Source organism: Choloepus didactylus, chromosome 15, assembly GCF_015220235.1.
Source record: "Choloepus didactylus isolate mChoDid1 chromosome 15, mChoDid1.pri, whole genome shotgun sequence".
NCBI lineage: Eukaryota > Metazoa > Chordata > Mammalia > Pilosa > Megalonychidae > Choloepus > Choloepus didactylus.
The window spans coordinates 30495918-30522269 of NC_051321.1; the positions used below are offsets into that span (position 1 = coordinate 30495918).

The 26352-nt window shown below is 43.2% G+C and overlaps 1 protein-coding gene across 3 annotated transcripts in view; it reads right to left on the reverse strand.

The window, feature by feature from the left end:
• Positions 1-1561: 1561 nt before the first annotated feature.
• CNNM2 (cyclin and CBS domain divalent metal cation transport mediator 2) overlaps positions 1562-26352 on the reverse strand; it is a 152047-nt gene continuing 127256 nt past the window's right edge. The window contains exons 3-8 of one of the 3 annotated variants that reach the window (XM_037805073.1): positions 25520-25657; positions 23313-23482; positions 15699-15792; positions 12821-12886; positions 9235-9419; positions 1562-8509 (exon numbers count right to left, since the gene is read on the reverse strand). In XM_037805073.1, the coding sequence (XP_037661001.1) occupies positions 8300-8509; positions 9235-9419; positions 12821-12886; positions 15699-15792; positions 23313-23482; positions 25520-25657 (863 nt within the window). In that variant the 3' untranslated portion in view covers positions 1562-8299. Of the gene's footprint in view, positions 8510-9234; positions 9420-12820; positions 12887-15698; positions 15793-23312; positions 23483-25265; positions 25331-25519; positions 25658-26352 lie in introns of those variants that run through there. The other 2 variants (XM_037805074.1, XR_005211997.1) reach the window with 2 other exon arrangements.

Below are 26352 nucleotides of genomic sequence, written 5' to 3' on the forward strand. Positions count from 1 at the left end.
CCTTCCCACACAAGCTGGAGCCCACGCAGCTGAGCACACATTCTTCCCATGACAGACAGCATTAGTTCTTCCAAGTCTCACAAGTTCCTGAGATAATGAGAAAGATTTGCCAAGCAAACCTTCCCAACACCGAAAAGTGTTTATTAAATGTTCGGTCTTTGAGAGAGAATCTCACCAGAGGTAATCTTTGACTTGGGGATGTGGGTATTGTCAAGCAAGTAACTGGCTGGACCCACAGCCCTCAAGTCAATGATGTAGCAGAACTATGGTTCTTTCTTTAAGAAGGCCAGCTCAATCTAAAACTTCCTGTCATGTATTGTCCTCTTGTTTCAGTACTCCACAATCACTAATACCCTAGCAGGAAAAGCACCTTGACTCCCCTCAGGCCCTATGGTCAGCCACCAGGGGAGATGGCGTGGCACCAGAATGTCAGAGAAAGAGCCCTCCAACCATGCCCTTGTCCTGGGACCTCTGAAAGTAGGAGCACAGATGTGAGGCCCTTGGAGGGAAAATGATCAGTCATAAGTAAAAGATATTAGCTATATTAGCCATCTAATATAGTACAACTTTTGGGCTTTAATAAGGAACCATCTCTTTATTTAATTACCTTCAAAAGCGTAAAATAAGTTTCTAGAAATCAGCTGCAGGTTATAAAAAGGTCATTCAGTTTGTACCAGTCACTTTCTCCACATGACCTGATCAATATCTCTGTCCTCAAAAGTGCTGAGTTGAGGAGAGGTGCTGGGGAGCATAATTTGTTAGGTGTAAAGAAACCCCAGAGCACACCACAATAAAGTTTAGACACAAACCAACACATGTATGCACCACGGGACACAGTGGGAAAGCGTAGGCAAATTTCATCCTCATGGGAGCAAAAGCTGCCCGCACTTTCCTTGGACTCATGTAGACAAAGTGAGTAAAGCAAGAAAAACGATCAAAGTAGCACCAGGGGTGGATGTGCCAGAGTGATTTCCTTCCCTGGTCCTGCTCTTCTTTCTTACTTGCATCTCAGGAAAGCAAGCAAGCTCCCAATAAGATAACACTTCACTAGAATATACACACACCTCATTCTACTTTCAGGAAACTGAGGGTAATGGTTGGGGCAGGGGGAAGGCTGAGGCAGTTCTTCACTTAAATGCCTCCATCTGCAGGACAAGTGGAAGTAAATTAGCCTGCAAACATCCTAGTTAAATGGATACAGTAGGGAAAATAAAGGAGCAGTCATTAAGAGGGCCAATTCTTAGGGCATGATCCACTTTGCAATGTAAAACAGAGAATGGAGGAAGGGAAAAAAAAAGATTCCAAAAAGATGCGGCTTAGGCTAGATAGCAGGAGCCCTGATACAACAAGATCTTCAGGGTCTGGTCACATATGACTGAGGAGGGTAAGAAGGAGTAGAAGACTTGAAAAGAAAGGCTGATGAAAAGGGATGGGGCCATCCACATGGGATGACTGGGGAGAGCAGGATGCCCACTGAATCTTGAAAAGCATTGAACATGCCTTGCCACAATCAGGCTGGGTGTTCTTTAACTTGCAGTTGAATCAGCCATGCCTGCCCTGACCCTCCTAATAGCAGAGGAAGACCCACCAAGCCATTCTCATCTCAAAGAGCCGAACGAGAGATTGCAAGGAGGCCTTTGGTCTTGCTCATCTTAGGAAAAAAAAAAAGCTTACCCATTTGCCCAACTGAACTGTGTGTTATGAGAGAGTGAGCAGACAACTGAGGCAGTTTGGATACCCTCAGTGTCCGTGTCCAGAGATTAACTGATAGGGGACAGACTACAATCCTTGGAAAGGAGAACATCTTCCTGGAATTGGCTTCTGTAACCTGGAGGCACCCACTTCTCTTTTAGCAGAAAACTTTGGGATGAATGTCCCAAGGAAATACCCTGCTGTGCTGTCATGCTGAGAACCAACCCCAGTTTTCCCACCAGTAAAGCCATGCATTGGGCAGGGGCCCCGGGTACAACAAGGCGGGACCACTGGTGTTGCATAGATGAAAGGGAAAGAGGGAACACACATCTGCTAGAAGAGTGAACAGAAAAATCATTTATCTAAATAGAATAGAAATAAAAACCTTTTAAAACAATCACAAAATTTACAAATAAATTGATACAAAATAAATAGAGATTATAAATCTACATCATTGAATTATAAAATGCATTCATTATGACAATCAGCTTATGAAACCTATACATGTCATTTGTGCTTATTTAGGTTTATGTACCCAGTTTAGAATACTGTGTTCAGAAAACTTCACTGCTGAAAAGCATGAAATGTACACTATGATACATTGAATAAAGGCTACAGAGGACGAAAATCAGACACAAAGCAGGATCCTGTCTTTGATTGCCAAGGCAATGTTGGCACTAGGCTTCAAAACCAAGAAAAGGCATATTAAGAGCCCAGATGGGCAGGCAGTTTCCAACAGCCCAGAGAGATGAAGTCTATAATCCAAAGGGGGAAGTAGAGACCCAAACCACTGCTGGGGCCAGGCAACTGACATGGCTTGGGAGGGTGCAGGTGGAGGTGGGGAAGGAAAGTGAGGAAGGAGGCTCTGGTCTCACAGCCATATTGTCCTACTACAAAGGAGAACAGACCCAGGCACCAAGAAACCACTCTGAAATATTTCACAGAGGTACCTGAGAGGGCCTGCTACAAGGGAGACCTGCCTCCATTCTCATCCCAAATACTCAAACACTGGTCATGGGGAATAATAGGGATGCAATGGGAGGGGGCCAGGGATGCCAGGGCCAACATAGAGCAGCAACCTGTTTTTCTTTTTTTTGTTTTTTTAAAAAAAGCAAATTGCTGCTCTCTCATTCAACTTAAGGGACACCAGAACCCATGGATGAGGGGCTTCAAAACAGACCCCATCTTAGTCACAGACAATGTACTAACAGTAGAGACATATGTACATAATAAATAATATAAAATAAAGCATATACATTTGTGGATTTAAAGGACTCCAGAAACAAGAAAAGTCAATGGACTGATACACGCCACCTTTACAGTAGATTTCACACACAGGAGTAATGATTCCCAAGTTAGGCTGGGGATCTGGGGAATAAGAATCCCACAGCCTTACTGTTCTCTATTTCCATCTGCCTGGGAAACTGGGACACCTATTGTTTATACCCAAGGGGCCTGGGCCTCCAACAAAAAGGGCAGATACCCATGCCCCACCAGGGACATTCAACAGTTCTATCCAGAATCAATGTGGAAAGGAATCAGGCCTCCAAAGAATCACCAAGTGAATTCATGTTGATCAGGGGTGGGCAAATGTCAAAAGGTCCCATTCCAAGCAAGCAAGACAGTATTCTCAGTCATTCCCCCAATTTGTTCATGGTCCCAGTGAGTATTAAAACTGGAAAACATTGTGTACTAACTCCAGTCTTTTTTATGATACAAGCTAGATCTATGTCCATATAAACCTTTGCACACAAACACCTAGAACTTTACTCTCAATAGAACTTGTATTTCCATGTTGATCCAAGTACAACCTGGTATTTCCCATGAAAAGATATTTAAGACAATTCTAGTGAGATTATGTCAGTGGCTCTAACATACATGGAGAAGGCCTATTTGAGCTGAACCTAGCATAGAGGTCTGAGAAGCAAAGAGGGCCCCCAGCCCAAGATGGTGGGAGAAAAACTGCTCCAAGCTCTGCTATGAACTGCTATCTCTTCCTCCAGTCCTTAGGGCTGACCAGGGACTCTGCTAATATGAACCTTCAAGTAGAGAAAAAGGAAGTAGAAGGAAAACTAGCAATCAACAATTCACTGTAGGCAGAAAGCTTGCAAGTGCTAGAGGAGGGCGGCTCACTCATAGGCAGAAAGCTTGCAAGTGCTAGAGGAGGGCGGCTCACTCATCATAAGCCTTGCGGGACTATAAATAGAAAGATACACCTCCTTATATCAGCAAGATCAGCGTTACGTGTGCTCCTTAACTCTCAAATGGAAGAAAATGAACCTCAAATTAGAATTGCCCCATCTCCTCTATCAGCCCACTTGAACACAAAAGAAATAAAAAAAGATAAAAGATTTGCAAATGACCCTGAGGTGTAAAAATCCACTGAGTAGGTTGCATGCTGATAAATTTACATCAAAAAATCTTCTGAATCCCCCAAATCACTTTCATTGTCAACTCTAAATCCCTCCTAATTCTGAGTTAACCTACAAGTGACCCAGACACCCTTGCTGGAAAAAAAGCACCACCAGCCCAGAGCCCAGGATGGAATCAAACACCACCCAGGATTACAGCCCATTTCCTTAGTAAGGAAACTGACTGCCAGCTCAGTCTTATGTTTCTCCTCAACCCCTTGAAAGGAAAAGTTTGCCTCTGGGATCTAAGCTGAGAGGGATGCTGATCCCACTGACCGCACCACCAAGGAGCTTGGGTCATGAAATGCAGTGCTCAAAGCCAAGCCCCCCTGGCCGCCTCTTGCTCGGCATCCCTGGGAACAAGGTAAGTCCCCTCCTGCGCCAGTCAGGAGTCGTAAGTCTGGAATCACCCCTGGGAAACACTGCAGTAAGCTGGCCACTCAGGAGCTCACACCCTTTTGGACTCAGGAAAGGCAAGGATGGCCACAGATCCCTGGCTGGTCTTCAGGAGGTGACAGGGTTCTTTTTATTCTTTTCTTTTTAATCAGCCAGGAGACAAGCTCAATCACTCACAACCTTAGGTCTGCTCCTTAACCAGAGGAGAGAATTTGAGGGCAGAATTTCATGGTCCCTACTTAGCTCAAAATCCTTGTTGCTTTATTTCCTGGGGGAAATGCAATTCTACTTGTATCTACCACATCTTCCTAGACTAGAAAAGCTGGCCCTTTAGTTGTATGGTACGGGGGAGTAGCACAGGTAAGTACGTTCACAGTTAATGTTCCATATTAGTGTGAAGCTCTGCATTCAACATTTGAACAAAAGTTCCTTGAAATAATATTAGAAAATGGCAAGATGCCCCACACCTGCCTCCTCGAGGAAGCCAACCACGTGTGCATGGGCACTGAGCTCTCTGCAGGAATGGAGGAAGAGAGAAGAACATTGAAAAATGTGGTCCCCTTTCAAATTCAAATTAGTTAAGAACCAAGATTCAACTGATTGATTAGAACCCCAATATTATGTACAAATCTTAAGGTTCTGTTTTCCTAAGAGTTTAAATATGTGATTTAGGACTTGCCTGATGGATCTGGAACAGAGAAAATGGAATGGAAAGAAATGGAGAGAAAAACCTCTAAGACAGTAGAACAAAGACCCCTCATTTACAGGCAAGGCAGAGATCCTGGAGTGTCCTGGGCATGAGGGATCCCATTCCAGGTGGAGCCTGAGGGCTGCCCGAGGGGCTGCACAGAGCAGGGGGTGGCCCTTCCCCAAGCCACAAAGCCAGGGGCTGCAGCAATGGCCAGGCAGCCACTGTGGTGGAGGTTGAAGCCCTCAGGCCCAGTGTGGGGGGGGGGCCTCCCTGACCACGTGATGCCCCACACACCTCACCCCCCTCCCACGTGTAAGAAGACAGCGCCCTGGGAGAGGACAGCCCACCTGCTGGAGATACAGATTAGCCACAGCACAGGGAGATTTCAACAGTGACAGTCTTTCTCCACCCGACTCCCATTTCCCTTATAGATATACACTGCATAAGTTCTTCTAAGCCAAAATAATTCTTCCGCTGCCCCAGAGAAGCAATGAGCTGGCATTTCTCCTTCAAGTCCTAGAGGTCAGTCTCCGAGGGAGAGTGTGGCCTGGAAGAGAAATCTAGTCACAAGCGTCGTCTGCAGGGTTTTGAGCCCTCCCCAGATCAGACATAACAAGAGTCAAATGTAAGCCTTCATTCCTTCAGGGACCAAATTATTTTGGATTCCCTGTTGTTATAGAATAGTGTGGCTAATCAAAGATAAAGAGAAGTTAAAAAAAATAATAAAAATAAAACTTGGGAGGCTAAAAATTGTACCCTCTGGGAAACCCACAGCAACTCTTTTATAGGAGAAAATTTTCCAAGAAGCCACCACATTGAGCGATATCAAGAAATTGTCTGTTTCTCCCCAAAGTCAAGGAGGCAGCAGCTGGTATCCTCCCTCCACACCCCGGCTCTTGCAGTTTCTTAGAATTCATAAAGGGGCCGTGGGAATCTGAAACAGATTATCAACACATCAACCTTGATTCCAGAAGCTCCTTCCAGCAGAAAGGCATCCCTGGGACAGCTGAGGGTGGAGAAGCACAAGTAGACCAGGAGAGGCTGACAGAGCAGGGCTCCCAGGGGAGAAGACCATTGCCTGACAGACGTGGCTCTAACAAGATCACAGAGGGCCAAACACCGCCCGGGCCAGGAAGGTGGCACCCTCACTGGGGAGAACCGCCCCACCCCACCACCAGCAAGGTCCAGGTTTCACTTTGTTACAGAGAATGTTGTCTCTGCACATTCCTACCGGTAGTCCCAGTTCCTGTGTCCCACTAGTATTCCCACACCAGATCATCTTGGAGAAATTGAGACCTTTTAACCTGGATGGATCCATTTACAGAAGGAAATACTCAAGATGCAGGGTCCTGTGAATGTCAAACGACGTGGGGTGCCAGCAGCAGGCCACACAGCCCCCATGGGGGGTACTCCTCATGGCCCTCTACCAAGTGATGTCCAATGGCACCTCCTGAGGAAGACATTCCAGGACTAACATCCCAGAGGAAATACTGAGCCACCAAACTGCTCACCAGGAGGCAAGGCCGGCACTGTGCCACGTTCCTGACCACAGCATGAAGCCCAGGCCCGCGTCACTAACCCAGGGGCAAACAGACCTCCTTCCGTGAAGAGGTCTTCTTAACCCCATTCTTCTTTTCATTAAGACCACATGGAGACACGCTATCTTCTTTGCTAGTGGCTGGATGTAGTGTGTATTGGTAATTCTATATGAAAACTGTGGTAAGAATTCATTTCAGTTGTAAGAATATTGCCAACAAAATGCACATATCCTTTGAGCAAACACTTAAGAAACACCAACTAGTTAAGAATTCAGCCACTTGGCAAATACCTCCTGACATTAATTTCACTACACATGATGAATTTGGTACTGAAATAAGACGGAGACACACATAAAATGGCCACAACACACATTTGGTTTCTGAATCCCTGTTTGGGGCCCACTGACCCTGGCTGTACAGGCAGCCTCTCCCGCACAGGCTGCATCTGAGGCGGGGGACACGGAGGCTGTCGGGCAGGGGACATGGCCACCGCTGGGCCTCCCGGGAAGGGAGGGAGGGGAAGGGGGCCAGAGGGCTCCCTGGAAGGGTCTAGGAGCGCCTTCTCGGCACAGCGAAGAGCACAGCTGGAAAGTCGAGCTCCTTCTCTGCTGACTACGCATGTCCCCGCGGGGAGAGGGAGCTCTGACTCCGCGCGCGTTTCCGGAAAGCCCGGTGGAAGGCTTCCACTTGGCGTCCGTGCAGCAGCATCTTGCGTTACCTAGAGCGAGGGAGGCGGGCACTGGGGAGGGGAGGGCCGGCCGAGCCGCAGACCCCAGGCGCGAGGAGTGTCGGGATGCAGTCAACGTACCTCTTGCCAATGATAAACCAGGGGTTTAAAATTCATTTTGGTGATAAAAAAAGTCCTTAGATGGGGAAGAAAATCACATTCCCAAGCAAATGCTAAGCCTTCCTGAGGGAAACGGGCACAGTGAAACATTAAATTCTTAAAACAACACTGAGCTCAGAGAGGCGACTGTGAGTCCCTCTGCAGGCCACACCCCACAGTGATGACAGACTTGGCAGGTTCTGCATTAACACGGTTTTCTTCATTCATCCTTCAGGTTCGACAGCAACACCCACTGGGGCACAGAGGAAGGGTGCCCCTCGCTGGACGGGCCACGGAAGGCCACCGGAGGGGCAAGTCCATCCTATTAGGGTCACATCATGGGATCACCGCAGAGTTCAGAGGGAACAACTTAAAACTCTGCAAAAGACACTTTTAAAAAACATGATCTCTTGAAAAAATAAATTGCAACAATTTTCAAATTCATGCAAATCGAGGAAGGAGGAGAGTGAATAATGATACAGCTGAAAAAATAAACATGATTCTATCTGGGTGGAGGAAGTTCATCCCCAAAATCTTGACGGCCGTGCCCTAGCTGTCGATTTCACGTCTCTGTTTTCCGTCCTCTGCTGCGTCCAAGGAAGGGACAAAGTCTTTGGTCTCAGAATGTTGCGGGATGCAGCATGGCAGACAACCTCCCACTGACGGCGTCCGTGGTCGGACAGAAGGCCAAGGCTGGGCAGACCGGGCCTCGGGAGCCGACGGGGCGGGGGCGGGGGCGGGCGCCCTAGATGGCGCCTTCGCTGTGCAGGCTGTGGTTGGCCTTACTGTGCGTCACGCAGTTCTGTTCATTGAGCAGGTTGGCCGTCTCGTCTGGCAACCCGTCATGCAGCTCTGTTAGAGTCAATTCTATTTTAGTATTTTCACTGTCTGAAGACTGAGGCGTTTTGTCCATCCGGGATGCCATCAAGGCATTTTGGTATTGCTGTCTTGAGATCTGGGGCCAGAAAACGGTGTGGAAAACAAACCAAGACAATGCTCATTTGTAGGCTCTCCTGTTTCTACACATCAACCTCCCAGAATGGCCCCCAGCAGCTTCCTAGGAGAAAATCACCCTTCAGTACAAACTGAGGACACTTTTTAAAGTTCAAGTTGACTCTGGTGAACAAGTCAGTTCTTACTGACAGAAGCCCATTTACAAGTTTGTCTTAAAATTTCACAAAGACTAGAAAATGGAGATGGGCTTCCGTCAGCTAAAGCTGGCTCATCCTCCAAAAGATGTCTTTATTTCAGAATAAGAAAAGAACCCTTTCTCCAGGGCAGAAGCTAAGAGGAGGGTCCTTCCCGTGCCATCTCTGGAGGGAGAATCATCCTCAGGAACTCTTCGGAGACTCCCCACCTCAGCCCTGTCAGGGCCAACAGGAAGTCAGAGTATAGTGAGTTCATGAAAACTCCTCTGAAAAGCTTTACTCTTTTCTCATCATCTCTAGTCCTCACTCTCGGAAAAAGCCACATTGGATTTGACAACTCACTTCTTCCCAGCCTGAGTCTTGGGCAGTATGCTGGTAGCAGGGCTTGGGGGTGGGAACTGAAGGTAGGGCCCCCCCAAAATGACAAAGGGAAAGCTTGTAGAGTGGCGGAGGGGCTGGGTAGCCAACCGGTTTTCTGTGGAAGTTGGCCTCTAATTGCCAGGTCCGGCCAACCCGCCCTCTCTCCTCTTACCTTAACAAACTGGAGATCAGAGAGGGCTCGCACTGAGTAGTCAGGGATGTAGACTTGCAGGAAGGAAGAGTTGAGCTGGTTAGTGCTGCTCCCCAGCGTGGGTGTCACAGCATCAATCCGGTCACTTCGACTGAGAGAGTCTGAGTGATTCAAGCCACACGGGCGAGGGGGTGACTTATTTTCACCTGGGAAAGGAAACAAAACAAAACACAACACCAACCAACCACCTTTTAAGTGAGGTAGAAACAGTCAGTAAAGTGAGGTCTTGATTTTCCAAATTAAAAATAATAATTAATCCACAAGCCCAATTATAACTTATACCAGATGCCTGAGGCACACAGGTGACGATGGAGGGTATCCTGAGCCCCAGTCCTGTTTATGTGAACAGATACAAACCTCCCCCTCCCCAAGTCTCTACTAGTACGGACCCTGTGGCTGCATGTCTATGTTAGGAACATTACTGAGTGCTATGAAATACACAGACATGGATGAGCTAAGGTCCAAGATACAGAAGTTGTGATCTAAAACACATCTAGAAGGCAGCCTTTGATTATTTCGCCACAAGCAAAAGCAAAGAATGTTCATAAATCAATACCTGTTTAAAGACATTGAAATATTTCTGTGTGCTCCTACCATACACTCCGGCCAACCCTATTATCTTTGTCTCTGATCCCAATACAAATCCTCCTGTCAGGCAGCCTGAGGATGTTTCAGGATTTCAAGAACACTAGAAGATACCAAACCCTTAAAAAGTTTGATCAAGTTAACTTAGGTGCTGTGGGAGTCTTCAATATTTTAATAGCACTTTTTCATTGAAACAAAGTAAAAGGACATTCATGTGAGTCAAAATGTTGTTGCTTTTAAAGTGAAGTTCATTGTAACTTCTAACAGAAACTTCCTTAAAAATAAAACGCGCCCCCTTGCCAAGACTTCTTCCATTTTTGCTTTCCAATCAAATCTGTTGCACAAACATTAATTGGGTCCTGAATTATATAATGTCACAGGACTGGAGGGGACCAATTCTCCATCTGATGTTTGGCTCCTCTTTGTGATGTGTCCCTGACAGAGGCTCTCGTTCTTCTACAGCTTTCATGTCATGAACCAATTTTCCATTCTTAGTCAAAATTAAATTCAGAGTAGCAGTTCCTCTTGTGGCCTCTATTTATCTTCTAAGAACAAGGCAAATTAATAATTTATCAGATGATTGACATTTAGCAGAATGAAACTTTGAACAGATTACTCAACTCTGCTAAGCTTCAGATTCCTTGTCCGTAAAATGAGGATAATTTTACAGATAAGGACTATTTACTTCATAGGGTTTGTGGAGGATTAAAAACAAGACGATGTATAAAGTGCTCAGCATAGCATCTGACACCCAGCAAGGACTCGGTCCTTACGGCTAGTTAATGTTATGATATTCTTTCCTGTTAACTTGCCCCAAACCTCTCTGCCATGCACCTGCCTTCGCAACCAAGCCTTTCTACACTGTGAAAACTGATCAGGTCTTTGAAAACGGGATCACAGTGTATTCCCGGGCTTTAGCCTCAAACCCCATCCCCATTTTTACAGATACTTTTGAAATGGTATTTACTTCTGTCTATTAAAATTTTAAGGCTATAAATTTTAAAAAAATTTAAAGGAGACTTTCTTCTGATCACACCCTGCGCACTGGAAGGTGGAGAGCCGAGGCCTTCGGACGACTTCTGATCCTCCTGGTACTTTGTCCTTAGGGGATCACAGGGCAGATTCCCCGCTCTTGCAAGGTGTGGAGCTCACAGTCAGTGTCCCCCCAGCCCACTGGCCTCCGTTTCTGAGATGAACTGAGGTTCTCCCACTTCTCTCTCCTTTGCCAGGAGCCCATCTGTCTCATCTGGAGAAGCAAAGCCCACTCTCCACTGACACTGCTGCAGCAAGTGGGATAATCATGATGAAAGTAACAATTATAGCACAGGTCCACATCCTTTATCTAAAACCCTTGGGGATCCAAAATGTTTTGAGTTTTAGGAAGGTAATATATCCATCCATAAACCCCCTAATCCATAAACTGCCAGTAAGGCCTGGAGCAGCCCCTGTAAACACACACATCAGATGCAGTGGGATGTGTGAATGTTCACACCAAGTGCGGTACAGACAGCAAGTGACCTCCCTTAGTTCAGGTCATGTTTTGATGCCAAATACACATGCTGAAGTTTTATGAAAAAGCTTTCAATTCTGAGTCCTCCTCTGCCTTCTCAGAAGTTTTTCCTCTTTGTTTTTTGTCTTGGCAAAAAACAAAATTTCTTCGTAGGAATCCTTTCTTCTTAGCTGGTAAGCTAGTAAGAAACATCCCCATCCTCCTCTCTTGGAGCCAGGAGGCTTTGGAACTGGCTGGAAAGCACTGGTTTAGTACAACCCCCATTTATTAGGTATCATATTATTGCAATGCTGGGCATCCCTAAAATGAATTTTTCTATTAGTAGATTAGACAGAGTGGGCAGAGCTAAGAAATCTGTAAGTTCTACAGAAAAAGCAAAATGCAAATAGCATTTCCATGAGCCTCACTTCATATATACACATATGTATGTGTGTGTGTATATATATATATATACATGTATGTATGTATATGTATGTGTGTATATGTATGTTGCCAGCTGGTTCGATTCAAAGGGCTCTATGAATAATATCTTACCCCCAACACCCCAAACTTTTTCAGAGCAAAAGGTTTTTAAGAGCAAAGGTTTTAAGATAAGTATTGCCTCCTTTGCCAAATATCAGCATTTTAAGAGTTTTGCAGAAACTGTACTATGAAATACAAATTTCATCAGCCAGAATTAAAAATATAAGCTGTATGGAATAAAATAAATATAGAAAAGTTGTACTTCCAAATAGGAAAGCCCAACAATTTTAATTAAAGAAAGATTAAACCTTTCCCTTTCTTTTTAACAGCCGGACACATTAGCTGGGCATGATCAAGCCCTCCCGTAGGGAAATAATCAGCAGCTGGTTAGGAATGTGCCCAGAGCCCATTTCAAAACAAAGCGAGGGAGACAGGGACAGAAGGGGCCACCTGCTTGACAGAGAAGCCACACGTGCAGCCTGTTCACCTGGACGGTGAAAAAGGACCAAAGGGACAGGAAGACTGCAGGCCTCTGTGAAGGCAGTTCCTTTCCTGCTCACCAAGAAAAGTACCAAGGACTTCAGGCTTTTGGCCGAATGAGTTCTGCAGGCACATCCTCGGGTTGTGAGGTCCTCAGGGTCTCCACATATCCCATGCACCATGACGTGCTGAAGTCAGAGTCAGAACCTCAGTGGAGCCCCTAGGTCAGCGGGGGCCTGGGCAAGGAACAGTCTCCCTTCCCACTTCCCATCAGGTTCAGGTTCCCAAACCCTTCCAACCTCCCCAAACCTGCTGTCTGCATCTGTCAGGGGCTTATGTTTCCCTGAAAAGCCCACTATTAGGTCATAGGGCCTTAGAGTTTTAGAGCTCACATAAAAACTAGAAATGGCCTTGTCCAAATTAAAACAGCAGACCTGGCCAGTCAGGCCTTTGTAGGGTTCAAGGGTGAGGTGATCAGGAGAATTATGAAAAGGAAACATGCAGAATTACCTGGAGAACCTGCTGCTAACAACTCTGTTCTGCTGACAACAAAGGTACGAGACAGGGACAAAGGAACTGAAAAATGGAGAAAAACAGGGTGAGACCATATCAAAAGACAAGAAAGGAGAGCTCTGTGATCGGGAGAGAGGAGTGGACACCTGTTCTACCAATATGAGCATCCAATTCCAGAAACGCAAATGCCAATGTGATATTATATAAACAAAAAGAGAACACATACACGCTGCATTCCAAGACCAAAACCAGGAGAAATCTTACTCACGTGCTTCTTTACTAACCTGGAAATCTCTTAAGCCATTAATACTCAATTGGGGTTTCTATCACAAAATGTGCTATTTTCAAGGACTTAAATCACAAATAGTCACATAAAAAGGAGCTCAATTAATCAACTGTCATAAGAGCATGACCCAATAGTCACTCACAGCACAGCCTGTAGTGTCCCTAGCTACAGCAGGCAATGAGTTACTCAGCTCATTTTCATTTTTGATTAGTCCCACTGTAATTTTGACTTGATGCTTTGAAATTCCAAAATAGAGGAAAATAAATTAAAAAATGATGTCATACACAGATTTTCTGGGAAGAGTAGACCAAAGTCATCCTCACCACTGCTTCCTCAGACAGGGAGCCCGAAGTTCACCTGAATGAAAAGTCCCATCGCCAAGGCCCTACTAGGCAGGAGTCATGCTTTCTGGGCAGGACTTGAGAACCGATTATCAGAGGTTTTCTCTAGGCAGCCAACACTGATGAATAGAAACACCTTGAGATCCACGTACTGATTGCATCTCTCAGTATAAAAATCCCAAATCCTAGTTGTAAAGTCAAGGAAGATACTAGGCTTTGTAATAAATGAGATGTTTTTACTCAAACTCCCTTCTTTTCTAGCACACCCAAGCTGAGACCGCTGCCGCCCACAGCCTTGCTACACCGAAGGATCGCGTTCCTCTTCTGAGTAGGATGTGTCTTTCCGTGACTCCACGGTTTGCTATGAGCTAGACTAATGTTTAGGTTTCAAGAATCAGCAATCAATAAGAACGTACAACTTACTCTTCTGGCTTTCTTTTCAAACCCAACCTATAAATCTGGTTCTGCTAACCTGGGGCTAACTCAAGGTTGGTTGTCAAATAAGTCACAAATACAGCACCTACTGCTATATCAACATGTGTGTGTGTGTGTGTATGTGTGTGTGTACACACGCAACAACGGTATGCTTTAAAGGGTACAGAGAACTTGTGAGAATAAGTGTTCATTCTATTCTTCTAACAATCACAAGAGATAATATTAAGTCTTTTTAATAATAAGGAAACCAAGGGCCTTTTTCAAAGTCACACAACCCATACATGAGGGAACTAAGGTCCTCTCCAGCCTTGCTAAGAATCACTGGGTCTCTCTCACTAAGCAGTGAAAACAAAGGATCTTAAAGTTTACAACAGACATCTGCTAATTAAGGAGCGTCAGACAAGCCTGTGTTCACACTGGGTATTTGTTAGCAGTTGACAATGGGGTACTGTGTCTATACGACTCAAAACCATAAGTGAGATGATGCTTCTAGGAAGGGGAGGTTTACAAGCATAATACATGCCATTTCCCTGGCTCTTCTAACCAACGAGAATCCTTGGGTGCCTGAGACCATGGTGGTGCAGCAGATGAGAATCAATGTCACAAAACGAACTTTTCTGGAGGTAGCCTCCTCCTTTCAAAACTGGTTTTCAGAACTGATAACCTCCTTTAAGGATGAGGTTCGTAAGAGACGTTTCCTAGCACAGCATGTCATTTGGCATTTTAGCCGCAAGGTGGCACTCCAGCACCTGTTTACCTGTGTGTCCTGTTCCAGCCTGGGTAAAGTAGCAAACACACAGCATTAAGCAAGCAATGCCAAGAGGGTCCATTCAAGTGCCATGCCCAGAGATGAGGCAGCACATCCAGAATCTGTGATCATGTTTCTTCTAGGACAGAGACTGCCTGCTGGCATCTTGGAATCTGTGCTCAGAGAACTTAGTCAACACCCCGTGACATACCTACTCAGCCTAGTGACTCACGTGGCGAGCTCTCTACACAAGGACAGCTGGCTGGTGGCAACGACCTCATTGATCCCCAGGAAAATGCAAATTGAAGCATCCAGAACAGCTAACATTTAAAAGACCCAACAATAACCCTGGAATCCTCCTACAGCGCAGGTAGGAGCGGAAAGTAGCACAACCACCTTGGAAAACTGTTGGGCACCATCTATTAAAGTTGAAGACGCACATACCCTGCAACCCAGCAACGCCACCCCTAGGTGTAACGCCCAGGAGAAATGCACACACATGCTCACCAAAAAACACACAAGAATGTTCACAGCCCTAAATAGGAAACTACCCAAAAGTCCGTCAGCAATAAAAAGAATAAATGCTTTGTGGTATATTCACACAGTGGAATACTATTCAGCAACAAGAAGAATTCTAATCATACACAATAATTTGGATGAATGTGACAAGTATAAGGTTGAGGGAACAAAGCCAGACTCAATATAACACATCCTGTGTAATTCCATGTACATAAAGTCAAAATAGACTAAACTAATATGTGTGTGGGAGTCGAGACAGTGGTTCCTTTGGGGGTGGTGACTAGAAGGGAGTGTGAGGGGGTTTCTGGGGGGCTGGTGATGCTTGGTCTCTTGACCTGGATGCTGGTTTACATGGGCGGGTTCAGTTTGTGAAAATTCAAAAGGTGTACAATTATGATTTGTGCAGGTTTTTTTGTGTATGTTATACTTCAATAAAAAGTTCAACAAATAAGTAAGATTAGCTGGCAGGTACAGAGAGAAAGATGACAAAGAAGGCATTACCTCCTAAAACCCGGCCCTGCTCCAGAGGCTGCAAAAGACACTTACCCGGAGAGGCCGTCAGGGCCATGACGCCATAGTAGGAAAAAGCACTCGCTTCAAACTTCATGCCTTCTTTCCCAGCTTCCACCTCCACTTTCCCCTGTGGGAAGAAAAGGGGGGTATTTTCAATCCAATTACATGAATCTATTTGCAAATAACTCTATGCCAGATTTGGTCCCTCTCAGATCTGTGTCTCAGTTCCCTTCCCAACAATCTCAAGGAGGCAAAACTTCAAATAATGTTTTTCCACTTAGAAAGAGAAGTGGGTTAATTCATCTTAAATATGAAAACTGGCATTGGCTATATATGCACAGATGACAGTAAAAATGTGACGTTTAATTTCTACAATTCTTGTTGATACCTTCCCAACATCCTCAGTTCCAGGAATTCTTCAGGAGCCCTCCTAGTAACGGTCACGCAAGCTGTCCTGCAGGAGCCAGAGCTGGAGCAGGGACAGGGTCAGGGGTCAATATGGTTTGGGTCAACAGAACAGAGTGGAATAAACGGGCTCCCAGCAGCCACTCACAGCCCAATGGCACAGTGTCCTGACCACCGCAGGCCAAGCCCTCGTCGTCCAGACTCTCCAGAGGCCCCTCAATGCCAAGGGACTCCCTCCTCACCATCTTAGAAAAGCACCCTGAGAACGTCTCCTTCCATCAGGAGAAAACTCTCCTCTCCTCCCCCCACCATGATTTTCCCTTTTCTTCCCTTTCTCTAACTTGTCTATACCTTCTTTTCCTGCACCCTTATCAGTTCTTCCGGGGCAGCCTGTGCCTTGCTCATCCCTGGAACCCCAGAGTCCACCATAATTCCTTCAGGGTAGGTGCTCAAGATGCATTTTCAGGGCTATTGAAGTACCCTTGGGAGTTTCACATCTAGATTCAGAAAGGTTCTTGTCCCCGTTACCTATGGTAGCCCCTCTAGTGAAACGGCAACCCTACAGTGGATCCTTTACGATGGGTAAACAAAACTTAAGCTACCATTCTAGTATTTGGGGCAGATAATAAAAAAGTATTTGCAAAGTCCCTTGAGGGACTGGAGAAAAAATAAGGAACTATTAAACTTCCCCCCCTGGGAAATTCTTGATATTCTCTCAAGCATTGGGGACTTCCAATTTAATACGCCAAGTCCTCGATCTTGAGGCTGGCCCTTTTGAAATTTATTTCTGTAATGGTGAAGCTAAGCCTACTTACAGACACTCCTGAGTCACCCCCAGAGAACCTCTTTTGTTACTCAGATGTGGCCTCTCTCTCCAAGCCAAACTCTGCAAATAAACTCATTACCCTCCCCACTACATGGGACATGACTTTCAGGGATGTAAGTCCCCCTGGCAATGTGGGACATGACTCCCAGGGATGAGCCTGGCCCTGGCATCGTGGGATTGATAATGCCTTCCTGACCAAAAAGGGGAAAAGAAATGTAACAAAATAAGATTTCAGTGGTTAAGAGATTTCAAATAGAGTCGAGAGGTCATTCTGGAGGATACTCTTACGCAAGCTTCAGCCAGATTCTGCAAATCGTCACGGTAGGCCAAGCCAACAGTATTCCTGAAAACCCTAAAGAAAACCCAGGGCTCTATCTAAGACTCTGTAAAAGTTTTACTTATTAGGTTTATTTTTCAGACACTTAAAACCTCCAGATTGTTGCTATGCCAGATAAGCCTTGAAACTTAGAGGTACCAGTCTCTCCCAGAACATCAACCAGTTACATTTTCCTACCCCATAATGTCAACATCCCTTTTCAACATGAAGAAGTTAGAACGGTCATTGCCCAAATATCCCTGAAGATCGAGAGAATGATCAAATGAGGAGGAGGAGCTGTAACAAAGAAGTTAGGATTCAATAAATGATGATGACTACTGAATCATTATATACATCTTTTTTAGTTTCTAGTGTATGTCAGAAGGAAATACCTGAAATTGTGGGACTGTAACCCCTACTATACTTTGAAATTTGCTCTATAACTACTTGTCACACTGTACTTTGAAATTTATCACTTTTCTGCATGTTATATTTCACAGTAAAACAAATGTTTAAAAAAAAAACCCAAAACTTAAACTATCACTTCACAGTACTTTATTAATTCACTCAATGCTTGCAACTCTGTGAAGGAGAAACAGCCACCCCCCACTGATTAATCAGGAGAAAAGGGCTCAGAAAAGCAAGTAACCAAAGAACAAGTTATTGACCAATATGCTATACTACACCCACTGAAGCAAACTCTGAGTATTTTTTTCCTATTATTTTGATTGCTCCCTATTAAGTTCCTAAATTACCAATTATGGAAGACTTTTCTCAGGTCACTTCAGAAGACCACCTGTTGTATCCCCCTTTGGGGCCTTCCTTCACCCACTGGACATACTGGTTTTATCAGTATCCGACCAACTCTCTTGCTATAAGAAAAGAATTTAAAATTTCATCCATAATATAAAATTGACCTGCAAACAAACAAGTGCTAAAAACCCCTACCAAGCAGGGTCCCAGGGTAGAGGCTGTGGGAGTCTTGTGAGAAGACAGTCCTTGCCCTCCAGAGCCTTGTGATATGAATTTCATCTTTTATGCATCTCCAGTTGATTGAATCACTTGTTTTGCAAGTTACAGGGCCCTTCTTGTGTCCCAGCAAAGGTGTTACTTCACAATTCTTTTGTGATAAATTGTGAGCCAGTAGAGCAACAGTCACTACAAAAACAAGACTCTGTGAATATCAGCCTATTTCTTGGAAAGGAAATGTTCCTACTGCTCTCATGCTGGGAATCTCTGCCTAGTAAACCCAAAGGCAGAGGTTCCCAAATGTTACTGTGCATTGGAATCATCTGTGGATTTTTAAAAGCACTATACCCAAACACTCCAATTTAATTATGGCTCATCCCCAAGCATTCCAATTTAATTATGGGGTGCAGCCTGGGCATTAGGACGTTTAAAACATCACAAGTGATTCCAGCATGCAGATAGTTGGGGGATCTTGGCTCAAAGGTTCTATCTGTGAATGATGGCTCCAGCTCTGGAAGCTCAACACAGCCTAGCCTCTCAGAAGACTCCCCCAGAGTCACAGTAGTGACGAGTCTGGTAATTAAACAAGCACAGCAGTGGAGAGAATCAACTTTCTCCATCCAGACCCTAACTCCAGCCCACTCCCCCTCTGCCTTCCAGACCAGACCCCGGGCAGGGGAGGATCAGCATCTTCCTTCTGAATTCTATCTAGTCTAGATACACCAGGCCAAGGTAGCTATCTAAATCAGTGGATCCCAGACTTTCAGATTGTAAGAACTAGTAAAACATACCTCCACCCTCTGAACTAAGGGACAGATATAGGGTTGTGAAATTTTTATATCATAAAATGAAGATTTTTTTAAAACCCAGACATCTACTGTCTTCATCATTTCATAAATAATCTGACACTTCAACCTCAGAAAATATCTAATTTCAGAATAAAAGGTCTTTAAACTGATTACATACAGCTTTATGAAAAACTCACTGCAACTATCTTTATTTTTCTCATTTTGCCTCAAACGGGTGAAAACTTTAAGTATCAGCATTTAGGAACCAGTGCACTAGATTAATTTTACTTCATTTGTAAGAGTGCAATAGATTAAAGGATCCCTGAGGTTCTTTTTGGCTCTGATACTTTATGATTCTATAATTCTAAAAGTTTTTAAAACTGACCAACCCTATAGCCCTCTCTATAGGAGTTAAGCTTTTCTGCAAGAAAGTTTTAGAAACATCCAGCAAACACATTTTTTACTTGTTTATGTGTGTCAATGACTCCCAAAAGTGATCATTTTCAAATAAATCTATCAGTACACAAACTGGGGGCATCTCCAAGAGGAAATGGCTCACTTGGCTCAAAATCAATTAGGGTGTCTTCTCAGATAACTCTTTTCATATAAGGAAGGAACTACATATCAGTTTTACTTTTGAAACATTCATAAATTTACTGTACTCCAGAATATCACCAATAAAATTAGGACAGGGCATGACAGACTCCAGGCATTCCCAAAGGAAACCAAGGCTTCATGTTGGTAAAATGGTAAATAGGAAGAAAGCCTCACTGTACCAAACAAAACTAGACTTCCTGAATATAGTTATCATTATAGAATCCTACCTTCCTTTGGGAAGAAGCTATTAGATAACCTCTTCTCAAAGTTTCTAAGTATACACCAAGTATTAAATATTCCCCTGCCATACCTGCCCTCAAAGTGGAAATCCTCTGCTCCCCTAACTGGTACAAGCACAACCAGAACAGCACAAAGAAGATCAAATGGTTGATGTATGCGACAGACTCTGGGAGACGAATTCCTCAGACAACATACACTGAGCTGCTTCTTGCTCTCCTGTCCCTCTTGAGTTGCGTTTTTGTTTTAACAGTTTTTGCTTTTTAAATCCCCTTACAAAATATTTGGTGAGATTTGATATCTGAAAAGAAGTAATTAAATGCCAGGGGCACAAACATCAGATTGTGTTCACCAGCACTGGAAGCAGCACCCCACAGATGACAGCGCCCCACATCATGTCTGTCCATGGCCGTGTGTGACTCTGGAACTCAAATATACTCTAGCAAAAGTTCTCAATCTGAGTCTGCAGATGTAGTCCCGTGATCTGCAAGTTTGCTTCACGAGTGTTTTTAATTTTGTTGGTCAAAAGTTAATTTACCCGTATTCTGGACTATCTAGTTGACCATCTTCTAACCAAGTGCTGCCACCAGATGTCAGTGCCAGCATTTGCTTGAGTGTTTACAATCACATTTGTACCAATTTGTACTGCTTTAATTATCATGGCTAAGTCCTGCTACTCAATCAACTGGGAGCCTGTTAGAAACACAGAATCTCAGCCCCCACCCCAGACCTACTGAATCAGAATCTGAATTTTAACAAGATCCACAGGTGATTCCTATGCACAGTAAAGTTTGAGAAGCACTGCACTGAAGAGAAAGGAATAGAATGGAACTTAACATGTAAATAACTCAGTCACACCCCGTGGAGGCCAAATAATAGCACGAGATACTGTATAAACATTCATACAGCTCCAATCAAGCACATGGGTGGAGGTTCACTCACTGCTAGGCACAAGGAGACCTAGGTGTGCTGAACAGCCTGCACCAGAGCTCCCCACCACAGTTCCGAGATGAGTGGTGCTTTAGTATCAGCCAAACTATCATTTACACATTTAGAATTTAATATTAATTTGCAAAATTTATTTTGGTTTAAAGTTGTATATAAGAGTTCCAAGCAAAAGGAGCTTATACCAAGTTTCATATTCAACCATATTTAAGTAGCAAAATATTTTTTTTTAAGAAAGAGAGTCATTATTAGGAGCCTAAGCAATTTTCTTTCTTTTAAAATGGGTATACCATCTGTTCTTTACAGGAGATTGAGAATCCATTACTATGCTGGGACACAAAGACCCCACAACTCAAAAATCCATAAGAAGGTTTGATGTTGAAGACTTAAATTCCTCTCCCAAGAGCATGTGAAATGATATTAAGTATTGCTGAAGGCAGTGTTAAGTCTCAGATGCCCATCACCCCCACAAAAGAAGAGATTCCACCCTACACAGGGAAAAATCCTGTTCTAAAAACTTATGGAATATTTTTAAATTTAGTTTACTTAAATTGTTTGCTTTGAATAAATTAGGTTTTATATAATCTAGGACTGAAACTAAAAAATGATGTGTTTCTATTTAGAAATGTATTCCAAACATTAATTACTGGAGAAACGTGTCTTTTGTCGAGTCTGCAGAAGAGGATGTCTCACGGGCTCTGGAGGACAGGACTGGAAAGGCTGATACTGAGGCTCTCCTGCTTTAATGTTACTTTCATGCAAGGCAACATGCTCAGCAGCCTGGCCTGACTTCCCAAAGCTGGGTGGTGACATTTTAGGAGGGAATATGTTTTATAAATAATGATAGCTATGCTATCTAGTTTGACTAAGACTTATACGGTATTTCATTTTGTTTTACTGTAGGTACCTCAAGTAATTGTCTATCCTGCAAGAACATGATTTTCACCAAACTCAATGGTTCAAACACCTCCATAAGGCTTTTAAATCAAGCACACACACTATTTATTTTTAAAAAACCCATGAAAGTATCAGTTCAACAGTTCAAAAAACTTGTCACATTTATATAATATTTAACATAAATAGGTATTCAAATGCAGATAAATATATGTAAAATGCCTTATCAAAATATCTTTATTTAAAAGATTTACTTCTAAATGGACAGGGATAATGAAACCTCTCTTCCATAAAATTTACTTCTAGATCCATCAGCAAGGGATGGCTTTGTTACATACCAACAGGGCATTACTAAGTGACAACTTCCTAAGTGCTAACTATATAAAAATAGACATAGGGTCTAATATGGCCACTGAAATTCACAATGTCAATCCTCAAAGTTCTCCTAAATAACAGTCCTTAATGTAATTCAAAGTTTCTCTAGGTTTAAGGAATCTTCACATCTTTTATAAGAAACATGTTTTGTTCCCTTTCCATAGTAAATAAAATAAATTCCCAACAGCACTCTTGGAATTTTGAGTTGTATGCTTCCAGAGGAAAAGGAAAACTCATGATTCAGGGTTGAGTGAGGCAGAGGTTAGCAAAAGAATCAAGCTACTGAATCAGAGTAAACCTGCAAACAGGAGTTTCAAAGAAAGACTGTACGGAGGTGGCACATAACCAGTTAATCCAAGGTTTTTTCTTCAGTTCCTCAGTCCTGCTTCCAGGCACCATGATGCTGCCAAACATGGGGTTCTACATGTACACAACTCTTTCCAGGGTTCCCGACATCCGGACATCTGGTAAGAGTTGTTTTCAAATAAAAGAAACTTCTGAATTCATTTGGGTAACTGAGGCCTTGCTAGATTCGTGTAAATTTTAGGCCTACCAAGCTCTAAGTACATCTTATAATAATGACATCTTCAATTAGGAAGCAGCCAAGAAATATGAGAAATCCTAATGAGCTAATATTCTTGTATTGAAATAAACTAAGATTTCCTGTAAAAGCAATTCTTCAATAAAGGAATATCTATACTACAGGTAAAACTAGGATACATTGAAGGTCTCCTGTCAAATCAAGCACAAACACCCTCCACAGGTTTCAGAATGGATCAACCCCTGCACCAGGAGAAGGAATTAGTCAGTCATCACTGTCCTGAGAAGCTATGATTATCTGATCAGTTCCCTTGTAAAACAGAATAGTTAATAACCAGGAGTAAAAACAACAATAAAAGGATTATTTTGATGGTGTTAAGGGAATTTTATAAAACAAAGTCCTAATGAAGGGAGGAAGAAAGAAAAGATGATAAAGAGGAACCCATGACAGTTAAATTTCATTCGTGTGGGCAAGTACAGGTATTTCCCCAAATTCTTCAAAAACATTAACGAAAGTTACCATTCTTCATCTGACTCAATGCCTCAGCACTGGAAGTTAAAGTAACCAATGCATTGCTTTACATTAGAATTATTTTGTAGATAGGAAAACAGGGAGACTAAATTCTCCCATGGATAAGGCAACCCAGAAATTAAGTATGTGAACCCTGACACCCATTCACCTACACCAAGGTGCTTAAAAACTGGAAAAATAGATATTCAACGAGATCGAACAACTGTTGAACAATTCTTCTGACCTGCAAAATGAGAACGAAGTAGTCTACAGGTTTGTTTCGCTGGTAGAGGTAGTATTCTGGGGCTTTCTTGTTCTTCTCATCATACTTCAGTTCCTGGATGACATTGGGGTGCTTTAGCAGCCTTAGAAGGATCTTCTCTGACATCTGGGATGGGCTAAATGCTTCTACTTCTATAGATATAAACACAACTTGATATTATACTTCAAATGGATGGAAAAAAATTATACTAGTAATTGAGGCATTTAGATTAAAAAAAAATACTTGGAATCAAAGTGATAGAATATGGATTAATGAGACTTCCGTTTGGTGATCCACTGGGGGCAGATTACCTGGGAGAAATTAGAAAATGCTGAATTCGCATAGTTGTTTCCTTTAAATTTTTCATTTTCAACCTGTCAACTTCAGTTCCCATAAAAATACCCTAATTTTCTAACCGAGAGAAATGAAAATCAACCAGAAGCACACTCCTTGATTGCCAGGATGCCCTTCAACAGGCACAACAGTCCGACTGTCCAACAACAGCACGGAAAGCCCAGGTCAGGAAGCATCTAGTGGTGGGTTAGTACCAGGTACACACACAGGCGCCCCAGCTCTCATCCTCCCGCTTCAACTATCCTGAGCAATTCTGGGGACAAAGGAAGGTAGAGATCTAAAATAGAAGCACAGCTCGTGCACACCTCAACATGCACTCCAACTTGCTAATTTTCAAAAAGAAGTAATGCTGATCAATATTTACAAAGACGTCAATTTTATTTAAATTACAAAAACCAAAATTATTGTTTGACAGGTGCTATGCTGAAACTAGACTTTATGATAATCTCAGAGGCAGAGTAGGATAACGTTTAGTTTTAAATTGTGGTTCTTAAACAATTAGGAACATATTATCAGAATTGGAAAAAAAAAATAAACAAGTTAGAGATATTATGTGGTTTTAATTATATTATATGAAATTACAAATTCTGTAGCTTCAATGAGTTTTTGGTAATAAAATAAGATAATAGCTTGTGGAAGTCTTGGAAAATACAGAAAAAACTAAAGAAGAAATTAAAAATTACCTATAAACCAACCACTCAGATAACTGTTCTTAGCAATTTGGTGAGCATTTCTTTCCAGTACCTTACCTAGGCAGGTGCGCCTAGGGATGTGGTACGTGGGTGTGTGTACACAAAAAAACACAACTATAATCACGTACACATAGCTCTGTATCCTGTTTTTTTTCCTCCACTTCACATTAAATTCTGAATATTTTCCCATGTCATAAATACTATATTGTGGGCATTTATATGTCTCTGAAAACTTGGTCTGTAAAGAATACACAGTATTCCAGCGTGTGGCTGCCGCTAGACTTCTTTTCAAAATATTTTACATATACAGCATGTAGCTGAAAGGTACTGACTGCCCATCTTGGACACGGACGTGTTCTAGAAGTCACTAGACACTTCCAGACTTCCTCACACTTCCTCTGACCAATAGACTCACCCTTCGCCCAGAGAGCCATGTGGGAATTTGAGAAGGGTTAGTCAGTCTCTTAAGTCCATTCAACCTTGACCTCACTGGAGCAGTCAGTGCCGGCTGGGTTGGTGGTTTTAATAATGTGAACACTTGCCTCCTGGAATGGGCCCAAGTTAATCTGATTTGAAGAGGTCATCAAGAAATCCACATCAAAGTTTTTAGAATTTCTGATTTCATCAAAACCATAAAAGACAAAGATTTAATTTTGAAAATCTATTTTTCTTCTTCCCAAATCATAGCACCTGTGTTACCACTGATTTCCAACTGTTGTTCCAAGGCAAGCTGGAGAGAGAATTACTCCACTGTCCAATCAAACAACGAGGTGGTGTCTGGTTTGCACTGTTAGCCTACTCCACCAGCTGGCTCTACCATGGGCTTAGCTGGAAGTAGATGGCCTGGCCAACGGTACACATGCAGTGTGGCTCTAACAGTCATCCTTACCTTTCAGACCAATTTTAAGTTACTGGTCCACCCCTGGTAAATGTCTCAGAGGGTTCATGCCGACACTGAACACAGGAGAGGAGAGAATTTAAAAAGAAAAAAACAAAAAACAAAACAAAAAACAAAACACAAAAGTGGCATTACTTATCACCCCATTTCCCGGTGTCCACCCCCAGCCCACCCCACAGTCAGCGGTGGGTGAGAAACACGCTCCAAGGCTGTCGAGATTTCAAACTGTGATAAGCTGCACTTGCCTGTTGCTAGGAAACGGTGCATTGCCAAGAGAAGCTGTGGTGATATTTTAACCTTCATCTCACTGTCTGTCTGCTTAAAGGCAGAAAAATCTTGCTTTCTTTCACGATGGGCCACTTTCTTTTTTGTTCTGTTATCAGCTGAGGGCAGAATGAGAAAAGAAAAAAATAAGGAAATGCATTCCATCAGATCAGGAACTCTTTTCAAATGAAAGAGACAGAATATATTTGAAAGGTTAGATTATCTCTTCAAATGGGAGAACACTATATAGAAACACCACAGGGAAAGGGGAAGGAAGAGAGAATTCTCATCCAGTCAGAGCAGCACAGTCACACACAATCCAAAGTATGTAATAAAAGACAACCTGCTCAGTAGCAACTATAAACATACTGCATGAAGATCTTTACAGAAGTCTTTTCATAACTACATTATTGGGCAAAACCCTCTCAGAACCTCTATAATCACAGAGCAATGGATTGCCTAGCATTGCATACACTCGGCCTCATGCTCCTCAGTTCACAGTCCAGTGAAAAACAACCACTACTGGAGAACAAAAGGGAGAGCGCCCCTGCCTTTAAGAAGCTCCTGTCCTCCCCTGAAAGAGAGAAACAAACAAACACCCCTACAAGAAACAAACAAAAACCCTTTCATAGAATAATATTTTAATAATAGTAGTATCTGTTTACTTCATTTCTACTCGAGACCAAGAAATCCTCAAGGTCAAGAAAAAATGAAGAAGGTGCTCTAGAACAGGGGCTGGCAAACTTCCTCTGTAAAGGGACAGAGAGTAAGTATTTTAGGCTCTGTGGACCGTACAGTCTGTCGCAGCTATTCA